The sequence below is a fragment of the Hylaeus anthracinus genome, unplaced genomic scaffold, assembly GCF_026225885.1.
Source record: "Hylaeus anthracinus isolate JK02 unplaced genomic scaffold, UHH_iyHylAnth1.0_haploid 27321, whole genome shotgun sequence".
NCBI lineage: Eukaryota > Metazoa > Arthropoda > Insecta > Hymenoptera > Colletidae > Hylaeus > Hylaeus anthracinus.
This window is the reverse complement of record NW_026535128.1, coordinates 1-26911: the sequence shown is the minus strand read 5'-3', so window position 1 is coordinate 26911 and position 26911 is coordinate 1. Positions and strand designations below refer to the sequence as shown.

Sequence of the window (26911 nt, the reverse complement as noted above, 5' to 3'; positions counted from 1 at the left end):
GTCAAACCCCGGCGAGAAGCGGAATAATGGAGTAGAACGTGGAAACGCGTCTATTCTCCTTTGATCGAGCCTTCTAAAAATAGCTCGTACCGACCGAACGAAATTCCGTAATCATTGTGCCGCCGATCGACGCGAGGGCGACTAACCGGCAACGGTTGTTCGCGCGGAATTGCGCAATCGGCAAGGTGGGGCTAGCCGTGATATCACGCGCCAAATTATCTATCAGATTTCACGGAATTTCAATTAACCTTTTATGACAATTTATGCCGCTTAATATGCATATCGGAGTGGGTGCGACGCGAACTCTTGGCCCCCTCCGCTCGTATATAGGAGCAACTTGGGACTTTACGAGCGGGATTAGTAACAACTGCTCGCCGGTTGCAGACATTTCCTGACGAAATGCAATGGAATGCGACCGACGAGGGTCTGAGAAAGATTTAGAAGATTTATCGAAGCTACGCGTATTTAACTAGGGAAACTTTAATTGGGGAATTACTAGGGAAACGGGATTCGTATAATTTCACTGGTTGTTAGAGTTGGGGTCGGTCAGATTCGTGGATGAATAGGTAAATGTTGGAATATTCGCTATAATTAAATATTTTGTTTTACTACAAAAATAAATGAACTGAGAATATATATATATAATACAGGGTGTCCCAAAACTCGGGGAGGTTAAGGAGATATTAAGCGAAAACCCCGACCAATCAGAGCGCGCGTAGTACAGTACCAGCAACTAATTTAAAATAAAATTAATAAGAAAAGAAATAAGAGTTTAACGTTAAAAGTAAAAACGTTGGTTAATTATTTCCTCCATAAAATTTATTAATAAAATAAATATACGCAGTTTTATTTCGAATCGGTTCCTGTACGAATACTTATTACACCGAATGTGTATGTATATCTCTGTCATTGCAGAATAACGAAAGAGAAAGTTTAGTTAAAAGAACCCTTCCTGTAGTTTACTGCTAGAAACTCTTTCTACCTTTTTCTTATAACGTTAGTCAGTCAATCTCGAGCAGCTTCTCCTAGAGAACCTCGATTTCCATGTTGGATTATCGATACGCTTAACGAAGAATGAACTTATTGTTCTTTCTTCAAAATTGAATCGACGTTCTCCGAAGTGTTTCGCTCCTACGTATCGCCGTCGATACTTTGTTTCAAAAGTCGAACCGTGGCGACGTGAATAGGATCGAAGTTTCAGTTAGTCGAGCCTGAGATCTCATAACGAAAAGAACTCTGCAGTCGTCGCGAGGAATAAAATCTATTTTTTTTTAATATAGAGCGTAATTGATTATTTAAAACTCCCATATCCAATATTTCGATAATAAATTTCTAAGAGTTCGACGAAACATCGACCCGCGTCGACGAACGAAACCCCATCCGATTTTTATTCGAACGGCGAATCTCGACCGGGAAAGTTTACTCGGGGACAGTATAATCGCGAAACAATTTGCCAAATACGAACGTCGCTGTTTCAGCGGTGGTGGGAATAGCGGCAGCCGGAGGGGCAATCGCGAAAGCGATCAGAATTGTCTCGGTATCCTTGATCGGGCGGCAGATAATCAGGCCCGTGGAAATAACGAGAGCCACCAAATAGTGTACCAAGTTGCCCGAAGCGTTGCAAAAGCTCTCGCACGATCGCTGTTCGTTATGGCAGCGGTGCATGTGCTACATTTTTTTAAAAAAACGGAGTTTAAAGAGAGGTTCATTGGAAGGAGATTCATTGGAAGGAGATTCATTGGTGAAATGGTTCGAGTCAGGTATGAAATTTGTTTAGTTATCAGACGGCGAATCGATTCGAAGCCGAATGAAAATGGATTACGCGAGCACGTATAGTCAATGTAATAAGTATTCGTACAGGAATCAATTCAAAATAAAACTTCGTATATTTATTTTATTATTAAAATTTAGTATTAACCTCTTATTTCTTTTCTTATTAGTGTTTCTTTTAAACTGGTTGCTATACGAATACTTGTTACACTGACTGCGTATGAGAAAAATGAAGATCGTATATATTCTAGTTCAAATTGTCTCTTCTCGTTCGTCTACAGCCTTTGATGTATAGCCACCACCAGTTAAATACGATTCAGTTCCAAACGAGAAACGAGTCGAATAGGGAAACAGAAAAAAGTCGGGTCGAGAGAGTCGACAAAGGGACGCTTATTTCGCAGCTTATCATTCCCGTAAAATGTTACCTATCTCGGGTACCGTACCGTTGGCGCGTCTCGAGCCTTGATGTGCGCGAGACGCAACGGCGGATACGAGCCGGTTCAAGTGCGATATTATTTCGAAGGAAAAGCGTGAAACATTCGGACTCGACCGAACGAGAGCCGCGGCGCATTGTTCTCGTCGTCTAATAAGTCTCCGAGCGAGACGATCGGTGTGTCGAGCGTTTCGCCGGCTACGCCCTTGTAATACGTACGGCGCATACGTATTATATCTGGCCGCGGCGTACGTTTCTCGTATTCGGCCCCGGAGGCTGCGAGCCGCGCGATAATGCACGGGCATGCACATTCCTCGATTTTCTGCGTCTCCAATAACGTGGGTAGCCCAGCCTTATATTTCCGAACGCGACCCGGCACGTGTCGTCTCGACCCCTGCGCGACTTTTTGCGCAGACACTTTCGCCCGATGTCCCTCGACCATTCCGGTCCTTCGTTACGAAACTGATGCAAGTGCTGGCAAAAGTCGGTGTTTTTTTTTTTTTTAACACGAAAGTGTTAAATAGATCGGAAGGGTATCGGTGAAAAGTGCGACACTAAAAGTGCGACGAAATAATGTTACGCTGCATGTCGCGTCTGTTATTCCTACGACCCTTGTCACCTCGCCTCGCGTCGGAATTTTTTTTTACGGTCGATACCTCGAGTTCCCTATTTCTGACACCAGTGTTGCGCCGGGGGGTTGAAACACGAGAATTCGTTCGAATTAAATACAAAGTTTATTAACAAACTATAACTTTTAAACAATATAACGATAGTATAACGATAATCTTGGAGATTTGTAACGAAACGTCTTCTCTCTTTGAGTTCTCGAATCGCTCTCTTCTGAATCCTCTCTCTTATACTCTTCTAAGGACTTGTAATTTGGCTAAAAGCAATCAGAAATATTCACTGGGACGTATATTAGGTTGTCCCGAAAGTTTCTTTCGCGAGTTGCACTCGATTATTTTCTGTGGTCGTGTTTCTATGAATAGACAATCAAATTTCATAGATATTCGTGTCGTAACAGTAACGGAGCAAAATGAATCGTGCACGATTCAGTAATGTAATATAAAACATCAGATATTGTGCATGTATTACTTATCAATCAAGCGAAAGAAACTTTTGGGACAATCTAATACGTCGACGTACCAGGTTCGGAAGGGTTAAAAGGGTAAAAAGAGATCGTTGCGTACGCTGAGCTTCCTTTTATCCCGCCTTGTAATTGCGCTAGTCTCGATGCTCGCTTTCCCGATCCCGTTTACCCGCGATTATCGATGTTCCCTCTTATCTGAACGAGAAATCATCGTTAGTGGAAGATGTAACGAAACTAGCAGAGCCGAGCAATGATCACGCACATGTAAAACGCAGATTAAACGTAAGAATATTCTATATTCGAACTCGATTCCATCGAGATCTCGACGCTCTCCGTTCGTCGCATTCCAGAGGAATTCCAAACCGGCGTATTCGCAATCGACGTCGACCGATATTTCCACACACACGTCGCGCTTACCTCTCTCTCCCTTCCGTGACAATTCCACGCTCGTATTCGCCCGCTCCGCTCGGCCGATTTATTTTAATCGTCGCTCGCGCGCGTGGTTTAACCTCTTAATCCGCGGCGAATGGCAGCCTACAGCCGGCTCGTGTTTTATCGGCTTAATTTCCCGATCTCTCCTCGTGATCGTCGGTGCCGCGGAAGAGCCGCGATAAATCGCGAGCTGTCCCGCTTCGAACCGAACACCAGCCTCGTCCCCTCTGACGGGGGCGCTTGTAAATAATTAATTCTTCAGATTTTCGCGGAGGACGGGCGTAATTTGCATTTTCTCCGAGTCTTCCTAGCGGAGCACGTGTACAGTAATGTCTCCATAACTGCGCAAGCTCGGCGACTGACCTAGTGCAGTTATCGTAGACTTCAAATGTTCTTTCAAGTTCCACGATTTCAAAATTTTTTACACCGACGACGACACCGACACCGACCTTGCGCAGTTATCGTAGACTTCAAATGTTCTTCCAAGTTCCACGATTTCAAAATTTTGTACACCGACGACGACACCGACACCGACCTTGCGCAGTTATCGTAGACTTCAAATGTTCTTCCAAGTTCCACGATTTCAAAATTTTGTACACCGACGACGACACCGACACCGACCTTGCGCAGTTATCGTAGACTTTGAATATTCCCTAACGTAGAGAAGGATAGCGAATAAAGAAGAGGACGGAGCGAAAACACCAGCGCGCGTCCGCGAGTCAATATAATAATTCAAACACCCGTGAAAGCCTCGAATTCAAGTTCCACGATTTGACACTTTGTAAACCGATGACGAAAAAAAAAGAACGCGTGTATTTTAGTTATAGCCACTTTATCGCAACGCTTTGCTAAAATCAGAAGGGATGGTTGGTGGGACGGAGTCGTGATCGGCGCGCGTTCAGACCGGGTGGGCTCGACGATATCGAGCTTCCCGAGAGAAAGTAGCGTCAATTATGCGCGGGGACGTGGCTTATGGCAGGACGTGTCTCTCCCGTGGGCTCGCGTATGTGCACTTCACTTACGTGGGATATGACACGCGCTTCATGCCAACGAAAGAGAGAGGGCCCCGCGACGCGGGAAGGTTTGCCAGTTCTTTTTATTTTCCTCTGTACTTTCCCCTCTCTCGCCCTTCCCTTTATCATTCTCCTTTTCCTCTTTCTCTATCTCTCCTTGTCGCGGCAAGAGGCGGAGAGGGAGGGCGACGGAGGAGAATAAAAAGTACGCGCCGGTCGAACAACTTCTTGCGCGACAGTCGCGAGTGTAGGTACGTATGCGTATACATATAAGCGTGCAGGCGCGTAGAACACGTTCCTCTTCTACGCGAGGGGTAAGGGTAGGAGTTGTCGAAAAAAATGCCCGGTATGCGAGCTGTCACTTTTTCGTCGGTGGCCAGGTTCCTCTTTGGATCCTTCGTTTCGACCGGTAGGCCCCAAGATCGGACGTCGCGACACGCCGATAACGACCCTTCGATCGCTCGTTTCGTCTGTCCTTGCAACCGATTGACGATTTCGATGCATCTTAAGTACGTTTATCGAGACCCACGGGCTTCGTGGGCCCAGAAACACGTGGACGTCGCGGTATCCATCGATGGAGAGGGACATTAGGCTTGGAACGAACTTGTGGATCGCGAGAGGTTGGAACAAAGAGATCGTATAGATGGAATAGGCAGGGTTAGTCGAAGAAGGATAATAACGACAGTTACTCCTTTGTACATGTACCGTTCATCTATATAATCTGAAAATCGGGACACTTTGCCTTTGCGAATCGAGCTTATCCCTAGCTGAGGGATTTTTTTACGAGGAACAGGGGCTCGTCGAGAGTTTGCGTAATCGACGAGAATATTTCCGTGAAAAAATGGGCCTCGTGGCGGTGTGCCGCATGCCCATAAGACGGCACGTAAAATCGATGGCGTAACCGGTAGCATCGGCGGTCCTCTTTCAATTAATAACGTGATCATAGGTTGTTAGAGGTTCCATCGCCAGACAATCCCCACCTCGTCTTCCCTTTCCCCTTGTATCTCTTTTTCTCTCGTTATTCTACTTCAACGCACGTCACACCGCTTACCTTGCCGCCTCCTTTTTTTCCACCGTTCTCATCGCCGTCCCGTCCCGTCCTCCATCCTCCTCTCACGGTTGCTCCCTTCGCGACCTTTATTCCCTCTTTTCGCTTCCTCCAATCCGCCCCTTCCATCAGATCCGATTTGTAGTCGGCCAAAGGACGCGCATTAGTCCTTCGCGATTACGGTTCGCTGGTGTTCGTTCTCGCCCCGCAGCTTCTTCGCAAAGCGAACCAAGTCGACGACGATGGAAGGACGAACCGTTTGACGGGGATCCCGAAGCCGCCGGTGGTGGTTTCCGCGGGTTGGCGAGGAACTCCCGAAATCCTCTTGGAAGATCGATTATATCTAAAATCAAACAAAGTCTTTGACGATATTTTCGATCGAAAAATAAATTTTAACCAGTCAGCTGTGGCGCCGTCTTTTGAGAGCCCGGACCTACATGTGTCGCGAAAAAAGATGGATTTATTTTATAAAATTGACAATACGTATGCGTCTTGGCGCACACTTTCATATGATATAAAAAAATATTGGCATTCCTTTTAAAAAATTCAAAATCACCTTCGTTTCTATCGAAATAGTGTGAATACAACAAAAATCCATATGTCAGTTTGTTGCGTATAAAAAACAATACCACTTTTTCCTCTTCCATGTTTTTCTAATAATTACGATTCACGATAAAAAAAAAAAAAAAAATACCGGCTAGTAATAGCCTGAGTACCCTGTATATTGCGTACGTGTTAGACGAAAAATTAAACAAACTAAATTTTACGCGCAACTGACTGGTTAAACGTCGAGATAAGTTTAATCCAGATTCGATCAGAGCAAACAAAGCTCCGTTCAACGAGCCAGTAGAAGGAGTTAGGGTCGGATAGAGAATTTTTCCTGCGATGCCGAAACGAAAGTACGAAAGAAAAATACGAGACGTTCGATTGGTCGCGTCCCCTGGTACTTTGTCGAATTACGATCGCAATTTCTTCCACCCGCGAGCCCTCTTTCTCGCGGACGACCACGTCGGGACCCATTTACCGCTGCAGGGCGACGGGCATTCATTACTCTTCGTTTGAGCGGTATTGTAATATAATTTTAACGAATTCCGTGGAGGCACGAAATAAAAGTACGGAGTCGGTCGGGTTTTTGAAAAGGACGATCCATCACGACGCACTGACGGATCTCGCACAAAGAACGTCCCTGCCTATAACCGACGGTTCCTATCCGCTCGTGCAGCGAGATACCGCCGCGCCGTTACGAGGAGGGGGACAGGGAACGAGAGCCACGCTAAATTAGGATTTGGCGTGTACGTCGGACATTTCTCAACGGCGGGAAAAAAACTTCTCGCGTATTATCCTGATATTGCGCGGACGCACGCGTTCGATACACCCGTGTAAACGTACAACGCCGTACGGGGCTTCTTGTTTACTGCCCTTCCGTCATTAGGTCAACGATCGCTTCGTTCCTACTGTAAGCTGTCGTTGTGCGAGGTTCCGTGTGACAGCTCTCCCCGCTACGTACAGCCGATAGTTTGTGTTCCTAACTATTGTAAACAAACCGATAAATAATTCTTCTACTCTTCTAATAATCTCTAAAATAGATTTCGAAACGTAGCAACATAGTGGAAAAACATAGCAACGAACCTAAACGGTTACGAGTTGTTGCTTGGCGTGCGCCGTTTTCTCGTAGCTGGTAGCGTTCGGTGTTCGCGCGAGCAAGTAAATTTCCGTTCGTCTCACGAGGCTGGCGCCGAAAATCGGAAATTCTCGACGGCGTCGCGCCGGCGTCAAAGACCTAAACAAATCTGTCCAGCAGTTCGACGGCCGATCGGAGATTCAATTTTCGTCACTCGACGGCTGTACCCTTTCCCGTAGGCGTCGCGGCGACCGTTTATCTCATTCCCATGGCGCGCACGAACGACTTCTCGAACGCAGCGAAGCCTGCGCGGGTACCTCACGTGTGGCGGGTCAGAGAAAAAAAAAAACAAAAAAAAAAAGAGTAAGAAGAGAGCTAAGAAAAAAAAAAACCGACGAACAACCGATTCCATCACGGTCATTTTCCGTGACATATTCCTCCTGTAACGGACACTTAACCCGCAAGCTGCGGTCGACCGTAGGCATCTCGCGTGAGGCAGCGTGTCTCCAGGGTATAAATTCAATATTCCTCGGGTGTCCTCGCGCACTGGTCGAAAAGCCCGACGTTACGGGAGAGATCCCGTAGGGGAGGAACGACGGGGTAGAAAAACAAAGCGAGCCCGCACCGAATCAGCCTGCAGCGGAGACCCGTCGTCGACCGCAACAGAAACTTCGATGGCTTCCCCGCTGTTGCCCGATACACGGGCCCTGGATGTGTCTTTTTATTCCCCATCTCTCTATCTCTCTCTCTCTGTCCCCCCTATCCCCTCCTCCTCCCACCCTCGAGCCCTTCCTTGGCTTGCGAGCTTCTTTTTTTCCCCCTTTTTCGTTTAATTACATCCTCGATTCGGCGGAAAAAACTCGGTCTCGTCGCAGGATCCCATATGCGCAAGGCAAGGTGCATCGTCCCTTTGCGACAGACTTTCGAAGAGAAACGTGACGCGAAGGTATCTGACGTCTGCCTACGATCGACGGGAATACGTAAGGTCGAGACGACTTTTATTCCAAACGAAAGCATTGTTTTCCGCGGGCCGAATCATCCCGCGATAACGATTGAAATTACGATTGCAATCGTTCCGGAGTGTATAGCTAAACCGGAAGACCACGTTACGCGTGAATTTCGCGTAATGCGTACGTCCGTCGAGGTCGTTGGTTTAACACGTTGACTGGCCACGGATTCACATGGAAATGTTTACAGAACTGAAATTTTGTCTGGGGACAATTAGAAATTGTAGATTCTAACGTTTGTCGTATTACTTATTTTTGAATTTTCATGGAAATTTACGAATTCTATCCAGACCTGTTTTCATCGATACTTAGTCCTTCAAATTATTTATTAAAATTCTTTGGTGAAAAGCTCCGTCACCCGGATGTGGGCGACGTGGCGGGGAGAAATACAAATAGCAACATTGGCGTGTACCACCGGTGGCTCATACTATTATGTCCCATCGGGCGGCGTGAACCACGGGTGGCTCACTCTTGCGTACATATCAGATGGCGTTGTACCACCGCGCCGCCCCATGGCGAGAAACATAAACAGCATCGCCGCACAGTGGGCCGGATTGAAAATTTCCGTGACATTTCGGTGTAACTTTTGAACTATTAAAGATATCAAAGTGCGGTTCGCACAGAAAAATATTAAAAAATTCTCTCGTTTTGATAATGTGTTGAAAATGTTGTAGTAAAATCTCCCGATCCAGCAGCCCGGCGTGAACGTGTTAACGCGAGATACGGTAAGCCGTGTCGTGCGAATTATGACACGTCGCGTAGCTCGCGTTGATTACAGCTACATGTATTTACATATTTCCTATGCAGGCGATTCTGCCAGCAGTGATTAGCGAGGAGAAAGTAGATCGCGCATTTGTTTGCAAACAAATCGTGACGTTCCTACTCGTGTATCATCCGAATAATATTTTTCTCGTCGCTGTACCCTGACGCGAGCCCTGGGGATGTGTGTTCGTTGCGAAAAATTCGAGTCGACTCCCACGCGATCGCTCGGAGCGAAAATAATACGGACGAACGATCGCTACGAGAAAAGAAAAAGATATAGGAACCGGACGATCGACTTATATTCATCATCTGCCGGTTCCTCCGCGTCCGTGTAACGTACACTGTCCGGGCTACTCGAATTTCCTAATTTAACGTGTTTACTATGTTGGCCCGTTCCGGGCATAAATTGGTATGTTTATCACGGCGAGCGGAGTGTCGCGCGAGAATTTAACGTCGCCACTCACGAGTTAATCGTACGGTAACTCGATATATCTTGAATCTTATATAAATATATGTATATGCGGACGGTTACGCGTAGAGCATTCCTCTCGCGATGCCTCGCAGTATGCGAAAATCGCGTCAGCATGTTCGCTCAGCGTTTCTCAAACATCGGCCCGCCTGGAAGCCGAGCACAGGAATTCTTAGACACTATTCAAAGTTGGCAGAATTTAATGTATCCGAACAGTTTCCGTAACACGAGGATTTTAACCCTATCGATATCTTTAAAGATGCGATTAAGCACGATTTCACTGTAGGTCCAGAAGAACCCTTTCTACCGAACAATAGTACCGGTATATTTAATAAAGGTAATGTTCCTTTCTCATTAGATACAGAATTAGAACGGATGCGAAAAGTAACGGGTTCCATCGTAGGGGGTCCGCGAGAAAGCTTGGTTTGAGAAGCACTGCGCCAACTAACATATCACTCGTAATAAAGATACGTAGTTACAAGCGGGCGGCGTGTAACTGGTCGCGCGGACGGTTACGTAAGAGAAGCTGCGAGATCTGGAGCCGTCCGTGCATAAGGAATGCTCATTAATACGCGTTACGTTGTTCTTCGACCGATGATCGTTGTATTTTATTGCGCTGCCGGTCGCGGGACCGTTCCCCCCGCGGTCAGTTTAATTTCACCGCGCGGAAAATTACGGACGAAAATCCACGGCCGCGCGTGAAATGTTAAACCGGACCCCGCGAAGATCAAGGACAACGCGAACCGGTGATTACGCGCGATGAGTTTTATTAAGGAATCGCGGATGCTCGTTAACGGTTCTCTGCCAATTATGCCCCCGTGTTTTCGTAGTCGGCCAGTCCGTTTCGTCGCGGGGTTACGAACCGATGTCAAAAACGGTTAGTCGAACTTGAAATTCATACGCTCGGTCGATTACATTTATATTACGACCAGTTGTGCCCCGCGTGAAATACTATTCTTATTTTATGTACGACTCGTCTTAAGAAAATAAAAAAAACATCTATTACGTTAGCGTTTGATTACATTGGTCGATGAGTTATGGAATTAGTGTTGCGTTAACCCCTTCCCGTACTATTTAACTCGACGAGACTCGGGCGGGAAAGCGATATTTATGTTTGTCCCGGCTATTTGTTTACGATCCTGGCTCGTGATATTCGTGTTTGCGCGAAAATCATGATCACGAGACTCGTCGCATTCGGACTCGTCAAACTATTCCAAGGAGTCGATAATAAATTACTTTTCCTCTCCTGTATTCTAGTAAGTCGGTTTTCAACCACTGTCGTTCGATCTATGATCGAGGACCTGCGAGTTTTTAAATTCATTTCGTATCATAACTCGGTTCACCGCAACGCTGAACGTTGCGTATGTGTACGCGGGCTGTGTGCCCTAAAAGGGAATGGCGCGTTAGCGTTGGTCGCGAGCGAACGTTCACGAAGTCTAAACGATCGAAAAACGATCGAGCCCGCGACCGTAAGCCCGAGTATTCGTCGTCGAGGCTGGCTTCGACGTGGACATATCTACGACTCGGCGCGGTCGTCCAGGGACAGACGGTGTCGTGGCACGAGAAAACAAAGCTATTAGTCGTAAGAACCGTAGATATATATCTTATTGTCTCCGGCCGCTAGACGGAATTACAGCGTACCCTTTAGTTGCGCCGTACCCTATGGGAATCCATTCGGCGGAGCGTTATTAACTCGACGGAGATTCTCGTAGCTGGCTCTCGTAGGACGTCGCGTTCGCCAAAGGCAGGTTCTCCTCGGACTTGCCGCGACATTCGGCATTAAATAGAAAATAGCGAAGTACGTAAACTGTTCGTTATTCGACGAATAAAATACGCAGTTCGCACCGTGGTGGTATACGAAAATTAACGGCGGGGTCTGGATGTCTTTCCGGGTATAAGGTTCATCGAGGCTAACGATATTTTACGAGCGCGTAGCTTCTAGATACGAAGAGATATTTCAACCGAGTCACCTCGAACGCCCAACGTTAGGCACGACCGATCGAGCTACACCTCCGATTTCCTAAATATCTTAATCTCGTCAGGGCACGGAACGCGAACCAGGAAAAAATTGCTGTACAGACAGCACCGGGGAATTATTAGTAGATATATATCTTATTGTCCCCGATGGGTACACAGAATTCCGTAGGTTTAAGGCCCGAGCTGGTCGTCGTCTTCGTGGTCTATGGGGGCCCCCACGAAGATACGTTATTAATCGGGCGATGTCAGTGGTTCGACCCCTCATAGAGAACCCATAGGACCTCGTTCGGTAAAAGGTAGGACGATGCGAAGAGAGGGGAGTGGGCCCGAGTATCGGTACGTAGCTGAACAAGGAAGAACGGTAGGGACTCGTCGGGAGCGAGGGAGTCCGCGGCCTGAGAAAAGACAGAAGAAGCCTGCCGTTGGACGAGAGAGGGAAAGGCCCAGCTGGCGAGAGCGAGAGGGGAAAGACGAACGGAGAGGGGGCGTGGGGCAGAGCAGGGCGAAGGGGGAAACAGAAGAATGGGACTCACTTCGTGCATGACCCAAAGAAACCCCCGCTGAGCGACTCGATCCGATCCGCTGATCCCCGACCGCGCTGACGCAGATACCATCTTTCCTTGCACTCCGAATGCTCTTCTCCGGGCGTTTCTTACCGCCCATATACCTCGGCCCTCTCTCCGCCGTCTCCTCGCCTGTACCCTTTGAGGAGCAAAGAAGAAGGAATATTCTATCCGAGACAGCTATATGACCGCACTGATTTGTCTGCTTATTGTTGCCGTTCCCGTCTCCTTGTTCCTCGATCGTGACGATGACGCGACCGTCCCCGCGAGGCGGGCATTCCTCCCGCGAAATTCGCGACCCGACTCGTACCTTATTCCCTCGGCGCAGCATCCGAGACGGAGCCCGAGCTAACCTCTCTCCGTTCGACGACGAGGGTTCGATGACTGTTCCCGTTCAATGATCAGCCGCCTCGACCGTCTTAGACACACCTGAACGTTTTCACGGAACGAGACAAGAATTCGGAAGGTTAGAACATCGCTTCGACGTTGTCGCGGACGATCGGGTTACTCCCGTGCTCAACGATGGTGGAATCCGGCAGAACTCTGAAAGAAGCAAATAATAGAAGCGTTAGTAGAAGATGTTAGACTAGCGGGGATTTGTTGGAATTATTGAAATTACAGCTTTCTATAGACACAGTTTTATATGTAGGATGATGAGAAGATTTGTATAAACAGTTTTCCCGTGGTTCTATTCGTATATCTTTCAGGTAATCCTCGAGGATTCTACGCCAGCAGTTTTTATGGAAATACGTGGTTACTTATGAATTTCGTATAATTTATACATTCGCAGAGGTCGTTGAGCTGCTACCGGGTTTAACGCGATACACGATAAGCTGTATCGCGCGAACTATGCCTTGGGATACGTCGTTTGGCTTGAGCCGTCGATAGATGGAAACGCAATTAACGATACGGTGGCTTCCTATGGTCGGTCGTTGAATGGATGGCCCATTCCGGAGAATCTTGCGTAAATTCAACAACTGTACCTTTGGCTTTCGCTGACTCTTCGTTTTTTCAAGCAATATCGATCAAATTGCACACGCAATGGTGTAAAATGTATTAAGAATGGTCGTTGCATTGTTTCAAATAGATGTTTTACAATTATCGAAGACTGTACCAGCTATTCACTGGAAAGTTTAACACGCGGGCGTTGTTCTTGTTTCTTGCCATGGGGCGGCGCGATGGTACACGCCATTCGATAGACGCGCGAGAGCGAGCCACCGGTGGTACACGCCGCCGATCCGGCGTGAACGTGTTAAATACGGGATTGTCCGGAAAGTCCATGCCGATTTTCGATAGGTGGTGCGGGTCTGAATATGTCGACGTGGCTGAAAACAAATAACTACACAAATAAACAAAATATGACCGCACTGATCGCTTCAAAGGAAATGAATTTAAATGAAATTCGTGTATTTTGGATGAAGTTACAAAAATAAATACCACGACGGATGTTTGATTATGCAGTTTCCAATAGTCTCAAGTAATATTTAATCCTAGCAGAAATTTTCAAGAATATTTCTCTGCCAGGCAACGTGTTAACACGTTCGCGCCACCCAATGGGACATACAAGTAGTGTTCGTAAACAAATAAATAATAATATATATGTACATCCTTTAAAAGGTGGAAAGGTTGTGGAACGAAATACTACCTGTGTAATTCAATAAATATACGTATAAATAAATGTATATTACAATTCAGACGTGCGTTTGAAGTTTTCTTTAAAAATTGCCACGAACTTTCTGGACAACCTAATAGCTTCGGCAAAGGCTCCACTGTTCGATTTTGTTAATTTTACGCGACGTACTCGATTAGTGGCATTCGAGTTCAAAGCGGTTAGAGCAAGCTACGGAGTCCCGCGTTGCGAAATAATTAAAAAGTGAAATTCGTTCGGAACCGACGCCTCGGAATCGTGGGTTTCTCTGACGAGACAAGAGCCTGGCTATTGTTTCGTCATCTTGTGCGTACGACCCGTGGCACGCCTAGACGATTAGAGAGCAATAATCGATGGCACGCACTTTATCAACGACGGGCCAGGTCCGACTAATTATTAGGAAGATCGATGCGTTTGGCTAGCGATTACGTAAGCTCGGATACGCATGCTCCAAGTATTCATTTCTCGAAGACGTCGTCCGCGTTTGGCGTTACACGCGTCCCTCGCCAAGGGACGGTATTAACGAAACCATGGAAGTGAATAAGTATAGTTCCATACGAAAATCTATTCGAGAGAAATTAGACGACTCGCGCAGGTCCCGAAAGTGCCTCTGATACGAAGAGCGAAAGTTGCATTAAATTTGTTATCTAGTTGACGAGTGATAGGTGAACGTGTACACCGATGCGACGGTTTTTCAATAGCGCTACCACCGTTCTCCCGACCGTTTCTGTGATACAGTGGCTTCTGGTAGTCGCATAAACCTTGGCCGCTGACGTGACTGACAATTTAATGAAATGAGACATGCGCGCAAGTCGGATCGAAAAACTAACTTTCTCACGATTCTTCGCATGCATACCGTGACTTCGGCGCAACAACGGCCCGTAGATTTATATTGATTGCGCATAATTATATCCTGGCGACCGACAAAACCAACGTTGGGCCCTCTCGTCGCGATTTATCGTTTACGCGCGCCTTCGCTTCGCGCGAAGATCGGACTCTACTCGATTGAAATACGTCCGATCGAAACGTGTTGATTAATTTCTACTCGACGGTTAATTCTCCCGATTGTTAATTTTACGAGCAACTTCGCGAACGAAGGAATCCCAGCTGACGCACGCGGTCCCTTTAACACGTTGATCGCCACGTCGCCCATATGTGGGCGACAGTGAAGAACTAAAAAAAGTTAATTCCGAAAGTTAAGCTTCAAAGGAAATGAATTTAAATGAAATTCGTGTATTTTTGATGTATTTTGGATTTTTTGGTTTCCAATAGTCTCAAATAATATTTAATCCTAGCAGAAATTTTCAAGAATATTTCTCTGCCAGTCAACGTGCTAACACGTTCGCGCCACCCAATGGGACATACAAGTAGTGTTCATCGAATCCAGCGTAGTTTCAGACAAAAATTCGTAGATCGAGTCGACCTGAGCATATCCTCCAAGCTGTGAATGACTTTCGTAGGACGACACACCGTTGACACAGTGTTTCCATGTTTCCCTGTGATCCGACACGAATTTTTGAATTGCAGGTTCGCGTGACGGTTCTGGACAAGAACGACGTGGCACCCACCTGGGGCCCAGGCACGTGGAAATTCGAAATTTCCGAAGAAGCGCCTCCGAACACCGAGGTAACGATCCTGAAAGCGTTCGATCCGGACACGATCGGGACGCTGACTTACACCCTGGTGCCGAATCGTCGTCTTGATGGGAACCAGGACAACTACGTGCCCTTGGACGAGGGCCAGTTCAAGCTCGATCCGACCACCGGACAACTGACGCTCGCGGAGGCCCTCGACAGAGAGACCAGAGAAAAATATGTCCTGAAAGTCCGAGCCGATGATGGATCCCAACACACCGACGTCACGTTAACCATCCAGGTAGATTTCTTCTCCGTTAGCGTGTTGCGCTCCTCGCTCGACCTAATTTTTTACTCGGCGATCGCGGCTCCGATTGAAAAGGTCTCGTGCAGCTCTCGCTTTTTCGCATTTTCAGATACGCCCGGCTGATCGAATTATTACGGCCACTTCGGAATTATTACGCGAGCCCGGGATTGCAGTAGAATCGAAAATATCCTTTGCACGTTGGATAGAATAATACTTGAACAATTAATTGCAACTGTAATCGTATCTTTACGTACTTTTCTTTTTTATTAAAAATCACAATCGAATAATAACTCAAGAATATTATTACAGAAAATATACCGTTATTAATATTTTCTGTATTTGAGTTTTGTTTTGAGTACTACAGTATTGGAAAGGACCACCTTAATCGAACGTTGAATGAGAACATTCGCAAGAGTTTTCCAGTTCGTAGAACCGATAATCGAACGCGATACCGTGTTCAACGAAGTGGCCATCGCGAAGTTGCTACGTCGCTTCTCTTGTTCCGCGAGAAGAATAGAGAAGAAACCCCGTCCGAGGTTTCCGTATCGACGAAGTTCTGTCGGGTACCGTTGAAGACTGATTATCCCATAATTACACGCGACGCTACTGTTATCTCGGCCATTATGACCCCCCCCCGTTCCGTTACTCCAGCACTATTGATTAGTACCGAATCAATTAACAATTATGATAAATTGATCTCGGGAGAGGCAGGCCACCGTGCGCGCAACAACGACGCGGTTTTTCGAGAACGCGTTACCATGTTTGGCAGAGCCGTAATTAGAAATCGTACGGGATAGAAATTTTCTCTCCGACTCTCCCGCGGTGGTTTCAGTTCCGTTTCTATTATTCGAGGTCTTGATTATTCTTATACTTTCCCTAATTTATAGTCGCCGTTTGAATTTTCCCGGATGACCGTCGTGGACAGGGAGCGCGTCGCGAGACGACGCGGTTTCCCGTGCGTTCCGCCTTGTAATTCATTACGCTGGCGGAGCGAAACGATTCGCGGCCGATAAAAAACGTCGAGGAAAGGACGGCCCCGGTCGTTTAACGAAGGTAGAGGTTGATCCACGGTAGCAGCGGTGGCTGGGACAGGGCAGGGCCCGGGATCCTTCGGAGACAATCGCAAAAATTATCCTTATGACGTGTAATGGCTGGGAATTCTTTTAAGGTTCTCGCTGACCGCCGTCCGCTATTCTATCCGGGTCTCTTAAAGGCAAAAGGAATGCCAGTCCCGATCATAGCTCGGCTCTTTGGGACTCCATGAAAGAGGCCCGCTGCCGACAGTTGCGGAATCTGCCCCTTCTGGCCCCTTATAACCCCCCCCCCCTCCCTCCTCCTCCCACCGCATCTCTCGACGACCATAGAAGAGTTCCTCTCCTCCTCCTCCCGTCAAGAACCTCCTCCCCCTCCCGTGCGATCCTTGTTCATCTCCGTTCCGTTCCTCTTAGCGGCGTTTCGTTCTTCCTCTTTCGTCGTCGTCGACCTCTTCGTCGTCTTCCTCCTCCAGCTGGTGCTCCTCTTCTTCTCCGTCGTCTGCTTCTTCTTCTTCTTCTTCTTCTTCTTCTACTACTCGGTCATCGTTGTCTCTACTCTCCTTTCGGTTCCCTCCTCGTCATCCAGCGCGTCTCGGGGCAACCGTCACTTTTTGCAAACGTCTCCGAACCCTCCTTAATCAAACCGTGCCCACCTCCGCTTTATTCTTTTATACCGCCACCGCGTGTCGATCCCACTCGACGCTGGAAACCTGTTCACCGGACGTACACACCGTGCCCCGACTTCCGACCGGCTCGCTTTCTCTCTTTCTCTCTATCCCCCGGGAGCAAAGACGTCCGCGACACGCAAACCTCCCCCGGATAGAGAATCGCTATGGAGAAGAGGCTGCCACTTACGAGAACTAGCCGGACCGCGATACGATTCCGCGCGGGGCCAATCGACTCGTACAATCCCGAGACGTCCTACCCGAAACCGTCTCGCGGGCTTCCGTGGAATTTTAACGGACGAACGGGACGCGAGGAATGCACCGCCTGGATGCTTCCATCGGGACCTCTGGGGTGTCGCGGCCGAGCAATATTCCGCTCGTATTTGACAAAATGTTCAGCGCCGTCGCCGGCGGATCCCTGGGAGACGAGTAAAATTGGCCGATCTTGTGCGGTGGATGGCTTTCTTCGGTCTACAGGTATCCCACCCGTAGCTTTCGATCGTATTCAGAGGGGCGGAGCCCGAAGTTCAGTGGAAATATTCTTTACCAACGGGAATTCCTTCGTCAGCGATTCAGATTTTACTTTACTGCCGGTGTTACGTTTCTATTCATCCCGTTCGATCGCGAACTTTGGCTTCGAACGAAATGTACGGGTTGTCCCAGCTGAAGTGATACGGAGCTCCAACTCCAAAACTATCGGTCGAATGCAAAATTTGAAATATGGAAATTGCGTGATAAAATGGGGCTCATGCTTCAGCGAGAAGGAATTTTGTGTTAACTTTGTTATTTAACGAGATATGATGGTCAAATTTCGTTTTTCAAATGGAACTACATACTTTTTTTTTTTCTTTTTTTTTTATACCACGCGATAGTACCTTCCAAGACGAATTCATTAAGCTGTAATGTATTTACCCGATTTTTATTAATTTTCAAGCTATAACGCTTCGAAGTTTGCTAATTTTTAAGGAAAAAACTCGGTTCGGTCTCATCGATGCAGTATGCACCACGCGGTTCTTGAAATCGATACAGAGGGTCTCGTTTGGGATTCTAGACCCGGAATATTGGGATCCTTCCCATTTTCCTTCCTTGGGCAAAGGTGACCCGATCTTCAAATCTCAAATTAGAGATCTCATTTTCGTAGTCAATCTAACCTTAGCATTCGCGACAACAGACTGGTAAGAAAGCATCTCGAGTTGCTGATAGATACCAGAAAAAAAGGCCTCGAGTGCAAAGGGTTAACTTTTCCATTTCCCCGTTCGTAAGCTAATCCCAGAAACGGTCGCGGAACGATAACGAACGAACGCATCTCCTTCGGACCCTTTTATCGTTCTTCGACTATCAAAGCGTAAGTAAACTTCGGAATGCCTTATTACGCTGATCCACGATTTTCGAGCCACGCTTCCGAGACTAACAATAATTAATTACGGAACGCCCGAAGAAATGTTGTTAGAAGAATTGTTGCAAGAGCCAGCGCCACGTGAGACTCGAAAGCGAGGCGCAACCGGTTGTCTCGAGCGCCGATTGAAATATGTTTATTCAAGAACGACGTTAAGTGCGATCGAAAGGGAACAGGAAGCGTCAGGTTCGATTCCGAATTGTTTATCTTGACTCGCTACCTTTCTCCTCCTTCTGATCAGGCGAGGAATGGCGTTCGCGTGATCGTCGAGTACCTTCCCGGAGAAAGATCAACTAAACGCGAATCGCAATGGTTATTGTTATCGTTAATCATTCGCGATTCAAAGCCTTCTTTGGGACGCATCCAGCCAGGAAAAATAGAATCATACGCATATCGCTTTGCATAATATTGTTCTTATTCCCTCTTAGGTATTATCATTCAATCCTAGAGGTTAGATTGATCGAAAGCCATGGTTCAAATAAAAACATACCCGTCTTGACGCAGATCCGAGAAATGCTGGAAGTACCTTCGTCTCAACCCGAGGAGCGTCAGTTCGACGCGCATGCCCGAACAATTACTGTACCCCTGTATAAGTTTGAGGTCGAGCGACCGAAAAATCAACGACTACTCATATCACAAATTTAATTTAGCAAATAGCAATTGGAATTACCCCGACCTAAGCTGCCTAACATGCAATCTGAACGTATCGTTTTGGTTTCCAGGTGACGGACACGAACGACAACGCGCCCACGTTCCAGAGTACCGCGTACTCGTTCGACGTACCGGAGAACATGCCCAGGGGTAGTAGAATCGGTCAGGTCGTCGCGACGGACGCCGACGCCGACGGACCCAACAATCAATTGAGCTACACGCTGATATCCGATTGGGCGAACGACGTTTTCTCCCTGAACTCCAGCACCGGCGTGTTCACGCTCACGGCCAGCCTCGATTACGAGCAGGTTCGTTAACACAATCAATTGCGGCGATATCGGTCGCTCCGGCGCAACGGTATTTAGAAAGTGTAAAGGGTATATCGCGTGTCCCGCAGAATTTTTGCACGACTCGAGGCTTTCACGGTGTCTCGCTTTCACGTTGACGTTCGAATTCACCGCGGTCGGCGATCATGAGATGCGACCGTTACTCGTAAATCGACGTCCTTCCCGCGTCCTAAGCAGCCTCGTGTCCCAACGAGCGCCGGAGAAGACAGCGATGCCTCCAAGTGGCTACAATTAATACCTAAATAATACATTCGGTCGTCTATCCATAGACTCTATAGTAACTACTAATAAAGTCTCCTTAAATGCACAAGCTCGGTAGTGAACTCGTGCGTTTATCGCAGAGAAATTTGTGCATTTAAGGAGACTTCGCTGTATACAGGAATAGCCAAGATTAATTAATCTTCGGACGAAAACGATTTTACTTCAAGCTCGTCCACTGGGACCATTATCGAGTAATTAATTAGGAGACGTTTCGTAAGAAAGATTAAACGTTCCCTGGGTCGAAGGGTTTGAGCGACAGGATTTTTGGTACGGTGGTCCGATCGACAGAGGATAGATCCACGTACGGTAAAACGGCGTAGCTGCCCGAGGCAACGATTATAACCATGAACACGCCTCTGCGTTCAAGCTCGAGCGTACCTATTATATTAGCTTTCGACTAGAAGGCAACGTTAGAATTTAGGGTTTAGCGCTAACAGTCCGACAGATCGATCAACAGACGTTTTTAATGGCAGTTCTCTGTCTACGATCTCCGAGACAAGCCATACTTTATACTCCGCCAGGGCGTTCGCGTACGCTCTACTCGACACACGTCCCTCCGTTGAATGCTCGATAGCGATTCCTCGATAATTAAGATATCGGTGTACGGATAACTCCGCGACGCTAAACAATTTTCTAGCGTACCTTGTCAGATTTTTTCTCGCCAAAAATTTTTGCTGACAATGAGACTCGAACGCGACAGTTTCGACCCTGAAGACCCTCATTCGCTCTCCGCTTGTATTTATCGTATCCATAAATCTGAGACAGAATAATATCGGTGCGAACGAAAAGTTGGTGCGTTTCGTGGTTTGTAAACGGTTTGTCGATTAGGAGGCTGCGCCACCGACGTATATATTACGGTACAAGGCGGGCTAACGTTCTCGTTATACAAGGATGCAGAGGTGTATTAGGCGTTTAGACGAGGAGCGACAGGGGGAGAAGCTGCATAGAGAGAAGGGCAGTTTATAGAACCCTTCATCACGCCAGTGCCTTTTCAGAACCAGGGCGGGATCATTACACGACCGCGGGAGCATTTCACGGTTCGCTCGGGGAAGATTCGAGAGTGCATTGGAAACGGAGAAACAACACGGTTATTTCCACGAAACACGTATTAGTCCCAGCGCGAAATGGCTAGGCGCGGACCGTAAGAGAACCCGATACAGGCGGAAGCGTCTAACAAGAGCAAAAGGGTTTCCGTAAAACTCACTCGAGAGAAAGCTGTTCCCTCGGAACGAGTCGAATTTCCGATGCGAACTTTTCGTCCTTTTTTGTTTCTTTTTTTTTGCATCCAAGAGACCCTACGCAGCTCGTACTTTGGCAACTATTAGGTATCTAGTTAATTAGCTATCATTGGGATCGTTAAACAGGGTGTCGAATTTCAGGAACACGCGATACTCGACGAAAACAAATTCATGGAACGACTCGGGGTACTTCCTACCTAAAGCAGTACCACAAAGCGGTTGTTCCGTGAATTTATTAGGTTGTCCAGAAAGTTCGTGGCAATTTCTAAGGAACATTCAAAAACACGTTCGAGTTTTAATATATATTTATTGAATTGCATAGGTGCCATTTTGTTCCACAACCTTTCCACCTTTTAAGAGGTGTATGTCAAGGTATGCATGTTACTTGTTTTCAACCATTCCGGGACTTTCCGGACAACTCAATATTTAATAGAGTGCATTTGAAAATAAACAGGTAACGATTAATGACCGTGCCGTTACTTGAGTTATGATTCATTGAAATCCGAAACTAAACGTAGAGAATTTGCGCAGTAACAGTAACATTGATTTATTATGGATGCGTGCGATAGCAGTTAGACTGTACTTTTACGAAACTTGTGGTACAAGCGAGTAGAACGGTGATTCTACGTGAAAAAATGAATCGAAAATGTAGAATAAAATTTGTTCACGTGACGGTTTCATATAGCTTCGATTCGACGGATTTACATTCGCTGTTCGGATTTACTGTTTCGATTTAATCGAGGATTAAATATTTTATTAAATTAAAATCTAAAAAATTTTGAAAATATTTTTTAGATCGACAAATTACACGTATACGTATCATTTTTACTTATTAAATAATTAAGTGATATCCGCTAATTTTGATCATTTAAAAATGAGTGAATCCTCAAGATTTCTTCTTGTGCTCATCATCTACAATGAGATCCGTCGAGCTGAAAGTTGGTCCAAGTGCGCGCGTACTCGACAAATTGTCAATATTAAATTCAGAAAATTCAGAAAATTCGGAAACTTTCAATATAAAGTTCAGCAAACATTTTCTTTCTGAATTTTCACCCCGTATTTTTGAACGTGACAACTACCTCAACGATTTTGTACAGGTGCAACATTACATCCTGGTGGTCCAGGCGACAGACGGCGGTATCCCTGCGCTTTCGTCGACGGTGACGGTTTACTGCAACGTGGTGGACCTGAACGACAACGCGCCGATTTTCGAGGCAGGACCTCACGCGGCGGATATCGTCGAGAACACGACGATAGGCACCCAGATCCTGACGGTGGTTGCCCAGGATCTCGACTCGGGCGATAACGGCAGGGTGATTTACGCTGTGGCGGGCGGTGACGAGGACGGGGACTTCGGGGTGGCGTCCAACGGCACCCTCTTCACGCGGAAGCTGCTCGACAGGGAACGCAACCCTCTCTACAATCTGGTCCTGAGCGCCACCGACAGTCCTCTGCCACCAGCGCGACCGTTGTCGTCCACTGTGCAGGTTCGTTCACTCCACCGTATAATAAAGTATAATAAAGTCTCCATAAATCCACAAAGTCGGGACCGAACGAGGATACGTACAGCTGTCGGATCGACCTCACAGAACGAGGCCAACGACACCCGAACCCATTTTTATCCTACCTAATACTTTTCAAAACAAGGAACCTTCAGTTCGACGCTTTCGACGCCAGATACATGTATACTCACGAAAATATTTACGAAGCTAAAATTTTGTTCTTCTCCAATTGGGAACTATATAATTTAACATTCGCGTTAGTATCTAGTTTAACAACTTGGTCAAAATTCACAAATCCTATCCGGACTTGTTTACTTTAACATCTGATCGTCAAAATAAATTTTTGTAATTCCTTTGGGAAAGTCCCTGTCACCCATATATGGGTGACGCGGCGATCAACGTGTTAAATGGTAAAAATTTCGTCATCGATTCTTTTTTTTTTTTCTTTTTTTTTTTTTGTATGAAGAGAGATTAATTTCAACGATCTAAATCGCCCCCATCGACAGGTCACAGTGGTGTTGCTGGACGTGAACGACATGTCGCCGGAATTCATATCGCCTACGAAGATATCGATAATAGAGAACGCGGCGAGCAACACGGTGGTGATGGCCATTAAAGCCGTGGACAGGGACGAAGGACAAAACGGATACGTGGAGTACTCCCTGGAGGACACGACGCTTCCCTTCACCGTCGGCCCCGTGGACGGGCTGCTGCGCGTATCTGGCTCGTTGGATCGCGAATTAAGGTCAAACTACACCTTGGAGGTAACCGCGAAAGACCGCGGTAAACCGCCGAGATCGTCCTCGACCACAGTCACTGTCACGGTCCTCGACGAGAACGACAATTCACCGGTTTTCGACCCTCGACAGTACTCCGCCACCGTCGCCGAGAACGCCAGCATCGGGGCCAGCGTTCTTCAGGTTCGTACAGGTTTCCCTTATTTTACAACGAGGACAACATTACACGAGTAACGCGTACCAATCGTCCACGAAAAAGGTGGCAAGTGATCAAAGTGGCAAGCACGTTGGGTGTGAATTGGTCTGTTTGAAGAGCATCGAATAATATTTGACGAGGCCCGTGACCGTCTCGTGATCGTACCCTAGGTGTGAATCATCTTCCGCTTAGGTGCCTTTCTCGCTTTCTCTCTCTCTCTCGCCCTTGGCTGATTCCCTACTTAACGAAGGTGTGAATTGTACAGAGAACTACGAGCTCACTTAACGCGAATTCAATTGGCAATTACTCATCGGAGGAGTTAGAAACGCTGCATCTTACCAACGCAATGCTTGATATGATTTTACAGGTGTCGGCGATGGACCGAGACGATGGTGCGAATGGGAGGGTGAGATACAGCATCTCCATGGGCGACGATAACCGCGACTTCGCTATATCGGAGGACGGCGGAGTGATCAGGGTGGCGAAGAACCTGAATTTCGAGCGCAAATCCAGGTACCACTTGACGATTCGAGGGGAGGACTGCGCGTCGGAAGTCGGGGAAACACCGCGTGACGACACCGCCCAGATCACCGTCACCGTCCTCGATATAAACGACAACGCACCGGTATTCCTCGACTCGCCGTATCTGGCGTACGTCATGGAGAACATGGTCCCACCTGGGGGAGGATTCGTGATACAGGTAATCGGAGTAGAAGAGTCTACTCTGTGTTACGTTCGATTACGATCTGGAACGTTAACCGTCTGCATTTTGTCCTGCAGGTTAAGGCTTACGACGCGGACACTCCACCTTACAACGACCAAGTGAGGTACTTCTTGAAGGAGGGTGACACAGATTTGTTTCGGATCAACGCGAGCACAGGGGACATATTCTTGCTCCGACCTCTCGACAGGGAACTGGTCCCGGAATACACCCTCACTCTGGTGGCCATGGACACCGGTGAGTTCTTTGTAATAATTCAAATCATACCTTACGTAGAGAGAAAGCTGAATGACTTGGAATAGGTCACGCAAACTTAACCCGTTAACTTCATAATAAACACTCGACACTGTGCCGTCCGCAGATCGAATTGAAATTGCTTCGTTTGGCCCGGATTGTTCTCGGTTGGACTGACTGATAGTTTTCGCATGGCCCCGCAGTTGTGCCACCGGCATTTCCCAGATAGTTTTCGCATGGCACCACAGTGGTGTTAATTAAACACCTTCACGCCGGCGTGTACGACCGGCGACTAATGGTCACTCGCGTGTCTAATGGTGCGTTTTTACACGCTCAAGCTATTCGCACAAGTCAATCTGTGCAAACGAACTGGAATGGAATATCGCCGTTCACACGTTCAGTTCGATTTGCGCGGTTGTGAAAGGGAGGAACCCCGAAAATTGTAGTTTGTTGTGCCCGAAATGGAAAATCTGGACGAAAGGTAAGAGTCGCGAATCAGGATTTCGTTTCGAACGAGCAAATTACCAACTGCATCGGTATCGTCCGAACGTAATTTCTGGACAAAGGGACAGATTTCTCCTCGGAATCCAGGGACAATTCCATTTGTACCTGACCCGAAGGACGCGAATAGAACCTTGGAAAATTTCCGTCGAAGTCTGCGCGGGTGCTGGCTTAGAAATCGTAGGAACGGTTTAAGTGGTGTATAAAAATTGAGACAGAAATTCAATACGGGGAGAAAAGTAGGTTCGTAAGAAACGAAGGACAAAGGAATCGCGCGCAGAGTCGTATTCCCTGCAGGACCTTTGGGACGCGCTTTAGGGGAACGGCTAAATAGGTGTGTACCTGGCGCGATCTGCACAAAGGCTGGCATTCAAAGGGTAGCCAGTATTCTTCGGAGAGAATATTTTTCCGGCCATCGGCGCTGACCGGTCTTAGCCTCTGTGTAAACTGGTTGCGAATTAGCGCGGACAAAGGACTTAATTATGTGGGGTTTGGCGCTTTGACTAACAAAAAAAAAAAAAAAAAAAAAACAAAAAAAACAAAAAAAAGACGAAGGACGACCAGCGTAAAAACTGATTTTAGTGCCGAAAGGATGCGTCGCGCCCTTCTTAAACGCGGAATCGCGGTCTTAAACGCCCCCGACCATTCGGTCGTTCGAAATTGAAGGGTGACATTTTTTCGCTTGGGTACACGCGCGTGACAAGATAAAGAGAAAGATAAAGAGCCGAGGAGATATATGTAGAACCACCGTCTTAACACTTTATCTACCGGGCTATCTAGAAACAGACTTTAATTAAAAAAAAAATTTGCTACAGTATCGTATGCCAATGCCTACGCTAACAATAATTCCTCCGATGATACTGTTACCGGATACATTGAAAGCCAAGTCTGTTTCCAAACACTGAACACTGTATGTGGACAACCATCGACGCGGTAAATAAATTCGAATAGCTAAATACCGCGATTAAAGAGCCGTAAAATAGGCTTCCGGTAAATAAAGTGTCGAATAAAACCGAGTTCCGTCGCGATTGATTTCTAAACGAATGTCCCGTACGACACCCGGGTGGTGCAAACACTCGAGAGGGTTGCAGGGAAGAGGACGTCGACGAACCGTCGCACTCCCCGCGAATAGACGAAACAATAGACGGACGATATATGGGATGGGTTTAAGTAATGAGCGGTAATATACAAATTGGATATAAATTTGTGGGTTGTTCGATGAGATTCTTTAAGCGGTGGGTAGTTGCTCGTCGAAATCTTTTTTATCGTTCGTTTCACCGTCGGTAGTCCCCTCGAAGGGCGCCCCTCGCCCCGGTCGCACCGCCGCCGTCCCCTGCCCCTCTGGTTGGTCAGGCCATCAGGCCCCCGATGGCCCAATCGGTCCCCGCCGAGGTAGACAAGCCCGCAGAGTTATGACGCGCGATTATGATAATCGCTCTCAAATGCCTTCCTCTGCCTCGACGCTGCACTCTCTTTCTCCCCACCCCCGGTTTTCCCGTCGTTCTCCCTCCCCCCCCTCCACTTTCTTCCCTCCCCTTCTCCTCTTCTCTCTCTCTCTCCTCTCTTCTCTCTCCTCACTCCCGTCCCACTCCCTCTCCATCGGCTTTTGCTTACTCGGAGCCCTTCGTTTCCTCTCTCTTCGAAGCGAGCCGCGCCGGGGCAACCCGTCTCTCTCTCTCTCTCTCTCTCTCTCTCTCTCTCTCTCTCTCTCTCT

General features: G+C 47.3%; 2 protein-coding genes across 2 annotated transcripts; both read left to right on the top strand.

The window, feature by feature from the left end:
* The first annotated feature begins 12707 nt into the window (after positions 1 to 12707).
* Positions 12708 to 24532, top strand: LOC128893285 (cadherin-related tumor suppressor-like). Its single transcript, XM_054154138.1, has 5 exons — positions 12708 to 12752; positions 15361 to 15708; positions 19532 to 19768; positions 22329 to 22793; positions 23315 to 24532. The coding sequence occupies exons 1-5, from the start codon at positions 12708 to 12710 to the stop codon at positions 23777 to 23779; spliced, it is 1560 nt and encodes a 519-aa protein (XP_054010113.1). The 3' UTR covers positions 23780 to 24532.
* LOC128893286 (cadherin-related tumor suppressor-like) lies at positions 24088 to 25705 on the top strand. Its single transcript, XM_054154139.1, has 2 exons — positions 24088 to 24441; positions 24522 to 25705. Exons 1-2 carry the CDS (start codon positions 24088 to 24090, stop codon positions 24762 to 24764), a joined length of 597 nt encoding a protein of 198 aa, XP_054010114.1. The 3' UTR covers positions 24765 to 25705.
* The last annotated feature ends 1206 nt before the right edge of the window (positions 25706 to 26911 follow it).

Bases quoted from the DNA above. Each gene is read 5' to 3' on its own strand.
- LOC128893285 (XM_054154138.1), top strand. From the start codon at position 12,708: ATGGTGGAATCCGGCAGAACTCTGAAAGAAGCAAATAATAGAAGC. The intron at 15,709-19,531 runs GTAGATTTCTTC...TTTGGTTTCCAG, and splicing joins ACGTCACGTTAACCATCCAG to GTGACGGACACGAACGACAA. The intron at 22,794-23,314 runs GTTCGTTCACTC...CCCCATCGACAG, and splicing joins CGTTGTCGTCCACTGTGCAG to GTCACAGTGGTGTTGCTGGA.
- LOC128893286 (XM_054154139.1), top strand. From the start codon at position 24,088: ATGCTTGATATGATTTTACAGGTGTCGGCGATGGACCGAGACGATGGT. The intron at 24,442-24,521 runs GTAATCGGAGTA...TTTGTCCTGCAG, and splicing joins GGGGAGGATTCGTGATACAG to GTTAAGGCTTACGACGCGGA.